This window comes from Rhincodon typus, chromosome 4, assembly GCF_021869965.1.
Source record: "Rhincodon typus isolate 14 chromosome 4, sRhiTyp1.1, whole genome shotgun sequence".
Classification (NCBI taxonomy): domain Eukaryota; kingdom Metazoa; phylum Chordata; class Chondrichthyes; order Orectolobiformes; family Rhincodontidae; genus Rhincodon; species Rhincodon typus.
Window position 1 is genome coordinate 89,456,401 of NC_063335.1, and position 8,707 is coordinate 89,465,107.

Genomic DNA, 8,707 nt, shown 5'->3' on the forward strand with positions numbered 1-8,707 from the left:
CAGATTCTCCAGCATCTGCAGTTCCTGCTCTCTCTCATGTAAACAATGTAGTTTTAAAAGAGAATATTTGCATTTAGATAGTACCTTTCACAATCGGTCATCCTAAAGAGCTTGAGAGCCAATTATATATATTTGAAGTGTTGTTACTGTTGTAAGGTAGAAAATGTGCTACCAATTTGCAGACAGCAAGCTCCCACAAATAGCAATGCAATAATTACAAGATTAACTGTATTTGTTAATTTTGGTTGAGTGATAAGTATTGGGCAAAATACTGGGGATGATTTCCCTGTTGTTCTTTAAGCTTTTTTTCAGCAGTAACAGGATTAAGGTATTATATGGAAAGGACAAGAAAGTGAGGTTGATGGGTAAGTATAGCCGGTACATCACTGAATAGTGGAACAGACTCAACGGCCCACTGCTGTTACTATTTGTTTCATTTTGATGTTTTATTTCAAACATACATATTTTCAACAGAGGTCACCAGCTAGTGGCATAGAATCATTGAAGCCAAGGGGAACATGGCAAGTAAAGAATAAGCTATCTCAGGCAGATTGGAGACAAATTTAGGACTTTCTGGTCTGTGTCTTAATTCTAGATTCTACCTTTCAACTAATGAGTCATTAGAAAGTCTACAACTCCATTTAAAAAAAAAATGTTCATCACCTGGGAGTCCAGGCCTTAGATCCGTGGGAAATAAAATTAATTCTGATTCTAAAATTTTGTTGAAGAATTTTAACTGTACGTTAGCTCTGCAAAAATAATATGAAAGGCAAAATTCAATGTTTCCTGTAGATTAATCAAGGAGTTAGTGTCCATACGTTCTAGTCCACAGAGCCAGACCTGGTTTAATTCTATCAATCTTTCTCATACAGTACTTACTATAGGAATGGTGGGGTAAACTATAGCCAATTTACAGTGACCTCACTTCTCAAAAGATTAGTCATGATGCTGAGGAGGTTAAAATAGGAACTTGCCCCCTATCCCTGTCTGAAAATCCACCCATTAGCTTTGCTACATCAGCCATCCAGCTCTGAGTTGCAGATTAAAAACAGGATTTACTTGTTTACCCTTCAGGGCAATGATTCCCAAACTGGGGATGGGGACAGCATTAAGGTTATTTGGACAGGGGTGGGGGTGGAGAAGGTTTTGTTACTGGAAACAGGAGCTTCCAGGTACATAATGCCAAAAGGATCATTAAGCAACGTGCTCACACTACGTCAGCTTCCGATTCCCATGTGCTATATAACTAATTTGACTTTTTGTTTTCGTAAAGAAAAGGAGTACGTTTTGGAGAGTAAAGTTAAGGATGCTGAATTCTACAGAAGGACATCAAAAATAATTAGCTTAAATTAGACATTTAGTTCTGTATAAGACACTATTTCTTGCTGTTAAACATTGGACTAAGACAATTTTGTGAGTTTTGATCCCACCAAGCAGTGTATACTCGCCATTAATAATGCACTTCGTACAATATAGAGGTATCAACATGAATGAATGATTTTTATTGTCACAGCGCCAGGGACCTGGGTTCGATTCCACCCTTAGGCAACTGACTGTCTGCGTAGAGCTTGCACATTCTCCCTGCGTCTGCGTGGGTTTCTACCGGATGCTCCGGTTTCCTCCCATAGTCCAAAGGTGTGCAAGTTAGGTGGATCGGGTCGTGTTAAATTGCCCATAGTGTCCAGGGATGTGTAGATTAGGGTCCAGGGTTACAGGGACAGGGGAAGGGGATGAGTCAGGGTGGGATGCTGTTTGGAGGGTCGGTGTGGACTTGTTGGCCCGAGTGGCCTGTTTCCACATGTAGGGATTCTATGATTCTATGATTCTATCTTATTGTCCCCTATAAAGTATAATGAAGCATATAATATAAATATAATGTAAATAATAGAATAATAAGTATGACCCTTTCTATTTGGAAATATCTGCAGAGCTACAGGGAAAGTAAAGGGGAAGAGTACTCAATGGATAACTCTTTTACAGGACAGGCCTATGAGTCATAAGGGATTTGGCCTACTGATCAAGAGATGGGGTTAAAATCCTACCATAGCAGCTAGTGAATTAAGTTCAGTTAGTGGGTAAATTTGGAATTAAAAATGTTAATATCAATAATAGTAATGATGTAACTTCTGAATTTGTGTAAAAACATAACTAGTTCACCAATATCCTGCAAAGAAAGAAATGTGTCCTGCTTACCCAGTCTAGCCTACAGAACCACAGCAATATGGTTGACTCTGAACTATCTAACATAGCCTAACAAGTCACACCATACAGTATCAGGCAATTAATGTTGGACATGTTAATGGTCCATACATGTCTTGTGTGAATGATTCAATGATTTGAGATTCTTATTGACTGGCTCTGAGCCAGCAAGGCATGATACTCAGCAAATGGTGGGGGATTGGGGTGATGTGAATCTCTGGTAGCGAATACAAGAAGAAGGGTTTGGGAAGGTCCAGCATTAGGGTTCAGAAACATTATCCAATAGAGGAATGTTCTTTTCTCTCTCTCCCCATGTCCCTACTATTGAGAACATATTAGGAGTAAATATCACCAAAACTCTGTCCTGCTCCATCCACATTGATGCTACAGTTAAGAAATCACACCAATGCCTCTACTTCCTCAGGAGGCTAAGGAAATTCAGCATGTCCACAATGACTCTTATCAATTTTTTATAGATGCACTATAGAAAACATCCTGTCCAGACGCATCACAGCTTGGTAAGGCAACTGCTCTGCCCAAGGCTGCAAGAAGTTACAGAGAGTTGTGAACGCAGCCCAGTCCATCAGTCTTCCCTTCATTGACTGTCCACATTTCCTGCTGCCTCAGGAAAGCAGCCAACATAATCAAAGACCCCTCCCGTTTATAATCTCTTCCCCCCTCTTCCATCAGGCAGAAGATACAAAAGTTTGAAAACACATACCAACAGATTCAAGAACAGCTTTGTCCCCGCTTTTGAACAGACCTCTGTTTAAACTGACTTTTTTCTGCACCTTTTCTGTAGCTGTAAGACTATATTCTGCATTCTGTTCTATTACCCTGATATACTTATGTAACGTATGATTTGTCTGGATAGCATGCAAAACAGTCCTTGCACTGTATTTCAGTACATGGGGCAATAATAAAATCAAACCAAATCAAATTCTTTGGCATGTACTGAACATCTACCTTCGGGTTCGGAGGTTGCTCACTGGGTACATCAATCCTGCCAGGCAGGAAGCAATGAGTGTGTTCATGTCGGACAAAGAAATTTGTGGCTGTTGAGCTGTGGTGTGGTCGATCTTCCTTCCACACAAGGCCTGCGTCCTGCGCAATATGTCATCATTGTGAAACAGGAGTACCCCATCAGCATACCTACAAAAAATGTCAAATACACAAAAGAAAATGATGCTGAATAGAACAGCCCAAACTAGAATCATAGAACCCCTACAGTGTGGAACCAGGCCACTTGGCCCATCGAGTTCACACCGACTCTCCAAAAGCATCCCACCCAGAGCAACACCCCCACCCTAGCCCTGTAACCCTGCATGTCCCATGGCCAATGCACCTAACCTGCACATCTTTGGACTGTGGGAGGAGACCGGAGCACCTGGAAGAAACCCACGCAGACAGGGGGAGAATGTGCAAACTCCACACAGTCACCTGAGGTTGGAATTGAACTCGGGTTCCTGGTGCTGTGAGGTAGCAGTGCTAACCACTGAGCCACCGTGCCGCCCCTAGACTTCACACTCGGGCCCTGATTTGAAAAGGAGGCAATACTGATAGTCCAAAAGGATATTTCTAACCAAGACAGAAGATTATTGTCAGCCTAAAGGACTCCCCTAATCTTCTGCACAAACTGTCTTGAGAGCTTTTCCATCCACCTGAGAGCATGATGGGGAGGCCTCAACTTAACATCTCATCAAAAAGGCAACATCTCTGACTGTGCAGCACTCCCTCAGTGTTAGCGAGTGCCAGCCACTAACATCTGATTCAGAGAGGAGAGAGTTACCCACAGAGCCAAACAGGCAGATACAACAGAGCAAATATCAGGCACTGCACTCAGAGTCTTTCTCTTTCTGAGGTGGCTCTAAGATATCCTGTTGTCAAGTGTAGGGTATGCAAGATGTGATTTATCTAATCACAGGAAATGGAAGGGAAGTCTAACTTTTTCGATTGGGAATGCTTATTGCTGCCACCTGGTGGCCTGCAATGGAAAGTGTTTGTTCCCATCAGTTTGAAGAGCACAAACGCTCAGACAGAGAAACAAATGTTGTTTAAAGCATGTAGCATCTGGAGTGAAGTCTTACCTCTGAAGCCAGGAAAGGCAGAGCAGGGAGTTGTAATGTTGGAGTGGGCTTTCCCCGACCTGATGTGGAGCGACCGTCACAGAGAGAATATAGCCCATTGGAAACTCCTCCCGGATTGATTCACATAATCGTGCACCCAATCCTACAGGAAAGGAAATATTCACTGCTACAGATCAGAAAAGCTTTCACGCTCCAAAAGGATAATGCTATTAACTGGTCATTACCATCCACTGTCTGTTTGGATGATTGGTAGCATTCTCAGCTCTTGAGTCAGAAAGATGAGAGACATAGAGATGAAAGCACACAATGTGGCCTGAATCTCCCAGGACAGTCTGAAGGGAGAGCTGCACTGTCAGAAGTACCATTTTTTGAATGAGCTGCTAAACTGAAGTTCAGTCTGCCCTCTATGGAGATGTTAACACCCTGAAGGAGGTCAGGAGAACTGTCCCCGATATTCTGGCCAACAATTATACCTAATGTATGAAATAGGGGCATTTTCACATCTCCATCCATGTTGGAATGGAGGTGGAAGGGCTTTATTATTAGAAGGTTAAACCCAATCCAGAAATACTCCACTAATTCCCATTTTCATCCACTTTTGTTGGCACAGGATAAGGGTGTGGCCAGTGAACCCGCACCTAACAATCCTACTATTTCCACTCCATTACAAGGATGGACATTTCAGACTCTCCTGACTTACATGGAGTCAGGCCAACATTTTACAGAAGACATGCTTGATGCCTTCTCTGAGGGGCATAAACCATGAGGGAACCCTATCTGCTGCTGGAAGAAACACAGCAAGTATGCATTCAACATTTCCTGTATCGGAAGAAGCAGGCTGAAACCCAACACGCATAATAGCCTGATTCTAGCAGGTGTTTGTTTACTCAGTTACAAAGGGAAGTGCTGACTTTGTTTGCTGTTCTTGCAGGATTGTGAATGTTTACTATCTGATTTGGATGAGATTAAAAAAGCATAAAGTGGTTTAAAAGTTTCCTCTAATACCTGTGTTTATTTAATTTTGTATGGGAAGATAAGATAGGCAATGTTGATCAAATGTATTTTTATCTTTTTAATAAAATTTCAAAGACATGGTTAACTAGTTGTGCACCTACTCCATACGTGGTGAGTAGACTTGGAGGGGGAAAAGGGGGCATGAGACATATGAGAATGCCTCGGAGGCTGAGATATTGAGGGCTGGATGACCATTAATACAATTACGTTGTTTTCTAACTTAGCCTTGACATCCTCCTGTCTCCATTGCTGCCTCATTAGATTGTGGGTCTGTCTCCAATCCGTGACCAGCTCTTCAACAAAGGAATAGGGTAGGTGCACTCCTCCATGAAGCGAAAAGGATTATATAGTCAGGAAAATTTCAGACTCCCAATATCCACTTGCTGAAGAAATCTGGTGCACACTATCTGGTCATTTAATAACTTCTTAAATGTTTGTAGGCCCTTATTGGCTGCCATACTTCCCTACAAAGCAGCAGGGACTGCATTTCTAAATTCTTTATTGAAGCACTTTGAGAAGACTTGAGCTCACAAAGGGCACTAGATAAATGTAGGATTTGAACATTTTCCTCATGAAAGAAGTTTGACAGTAGCCCAGTTAGTCAGTGGTTGTATAGCACTCGATTATCAAGGAGGGAAGCAAAGCAGTTTATGCAATGGGCTGAGCCATTAAAAAGGCAACTGTACGTGATGCTTTAGCATTACCAACAATACCTGGTGACTTAAGGAGGAAATGTCATGTTTGAAACTGCAAGTCCGTGATGTAGCATCACTGGCTGTCTTCACAAAAACAAACTTTCATCACAATTTCTCCTGCCCTCATTTTTGCATTTAGATGAAATTTGCCTCTTTGTTTTCACCACATTGATGTGATTCAGTGGATTTGTATAATCATGTCACATAAAAAAAAGTAATTCAGAGATAGTGGGAACTGCCGATGCTGGAGAATCTGAGATAATAAGGTTATCTCAGATATTATGGATATCTCGGATATTATGGAAGAGCTGGATGAACACAGCAGGCCAAGCAGCATCAGAGGAGCAGGAAAGCTGATGTTTCGAGTCTGGACCCTTCTTCATTTTCTGCATATCCTTCAAGTGGGACTTATTTTCACCTTTGAATAGTAGAAGGACACCTATATTATTGGACATGTAGTAAGTGAGCAGCTGCAGCCCACCTTGAGGCCTCAAATTCTGGCCCATCCCATCCTTACCAGGTTAAGTTATAGGAAGCATCACAATTATGGAATGGGAGGGTGTCCCCAAGGTGTCAGCTGCCAGGGAATGCCTTGAGGCTGACAAACACTTAACATGCCTTTGGTGGCCTTTTCATTTCCATTGCTTGAGGCACAAGTTCTGATTACAAAACGTTAGTGTGCAGGTACAGCAAGTGATTAGGAAGTGAATAGAATGTTGTATTTTCTAGACAGAATCAAACATAAAAGTAGGGAAGTTTTGCTACATTTATAAAAGCCATTGCTGAGACCACATTTGGAGTACTATGTAGAATTTTGGTTTCCTTAATTTAAGACAGGATATAATTACGTTAGAAGCAATTCTGACCTCATTTGCAGCCTTGATCCAAGCATGAACAAAAAGAGGTGAATTCCAGAGGTGAAGTGAGAGTGGCAGCCCTTGAGATCAAGGCTGCATTTGACTACATTTGACATTTAATGCCCTTGGAAAGCTGAAGTCAATGGGAATGAGGTGGGGAGAAAACGTTCTGCTGGTTCATAGTCATACTTAGCAAAAAGGAAGATGGTTGTGGTCATTTTAGGTCAATCATCTCATCTCCAGGATAACAGTGCAGCAATTCCTCAGCATAGTTAATTTCTCATCAACCTGTTGAGAGATGTTATTACACAGCTCTGGGGCAGATGGGACTTGAACACAGACCACGAGGAGCAAAGATAGGGATGCTAATACAGTGCTGACACCACCCTTCAAATACTTAGGATAGTGTGCTAGGCCCAACCATCATCAGATGCTTCAATGACATTCACTCCCCATCATAAGGTCAGAAGTGAGAACATTCACTGATGAGTGGACAATGTTCAGCATCATTCATGACAGTTAGAAATCATAGAATTTTACACGACAAAAGGAAGCTACTGGACCCCATCGTGTCTGTACCAGCTCCCTCAGAGACCAAACATATCAGTTTCCATTTGCAGCAAGGCCTAGGCCAAGACTTGGGTTTTACTGATCTTTATTCTTTCATCAGATGTAGGTGTTGTCACCAAGACCAGCATTCATTGTCCATCCCTAATTACCCTTGCACCCACTAGCTTCCTAGGCCACTTCAGACGGCAGAATGGTCCTCCTTTCAGACTTAGTTCCCAAACATCATTTTCAACATTTTTATTAACTATTTGTCTTTTAATCAGTTTTTAAGATACTTGATTAATGGTTAGCCTGCATACTGGTTAACCATTTCCCCTCTTCAGACCTAGTTTCTGAAAGTGCTTTGAATATTTTGTCAACCATTTCACACATTTTAGCCATACGTGATTTTTGGACAAGTCATGCTGTATGCTCATTTGTTGGGTTATTCTCCATTCGGATATTTTGATGAGGTTGCTCAGGTTAGGGACACTCCTGTACTCCAATGGCAGCCTCCACTCCCATATCATTTCCTGCTCTCACTCAGTAGTTTCAGACATCTTTTGGGCCGTCCTTAGAGGTCCAGCCAAGTAGTTTCAGGCACTGTTCAACAATGCTGGAGGCCAGCTATGGTGCCTGCCTGCACCGAACCATTGCTTCCTGCCACCACCCACTCAGCTGCCAGCTACTGGCACTTAATCTGTGTGCTGTCCCTCAGATGGACAGTGAGCAGGCAACTGAGCGCTTAAACTGGCTGCTGTAACTCTCCAAATCCTTTCGCCTACCATTGGCTGCCAGCTGATCTGATCTTCTGTCCAAAATTACAGCCAAAGGGTGCCCCTGGGGCCTGGTCATTTGGGTGTGGTTCCAATCTTTTGCCTTGTTCCTCCGGGCTTACTGCATCGTTAAATTATGTGAGAGGGTCTCACCTTTCCAATGAGTCATCCGTAGCCTGACTGGATGCCAGACCTCACACTCTGGGTATCTGTTAATTTTGTACGACAAGGAGAAATTTAATTGTCACCACATTTAATTCAATGGAGCTGGTCTCTTCTTTCTCCCTACCATGCCAGGCTGAGCTGGTTCCAGGCTTGTTCAACAGCCCTTGGCCCCAGTCAGCCAAAACAGCTGCCTGGGTGCGGTTGGTCTCTCTGCCATCTGGTCAATAGAACATAGAACATTACAGCGCAGTACAGGCCCTTCGGCCCTCGATGTTGCGCCGACCTGTGAAACTAATCTGAAGCCCATCTAACCTAAATTATTCCATTATCATCCATATGTTTATCCAATGACCATTTAAATGCCC

General features: G+C 42.6%; 1 protein-coding gene across 1 annotated transcript in view; it reads right to left on the reverse strand.

Annotated features, from left to right (window-relative positions):
- The window catches only part of LOC109932049 (tubulin delta chain-like), a 30,312-nt gene that overhangs the window by 16,420 nt on the left and 5,185 nt on the right, over positions 1-8,707 (reverse strand). The window contains exons 2-3 of the mRNA XM_048596163.1: positions 4,287-4,428; positions 3,166-3,351 (exon numbers count right to left, since the gene is read on the reverse strand). Of these exons, the coding sequence (XP_048452120.1) occupies positions 3,166-3,351; positions 4,287-4,428 (328 nt within the window). The remainder of the gene's footprint in view (positions 1-3,165; positions 3,352-4,286; positions 4,429-8,707) is intronic.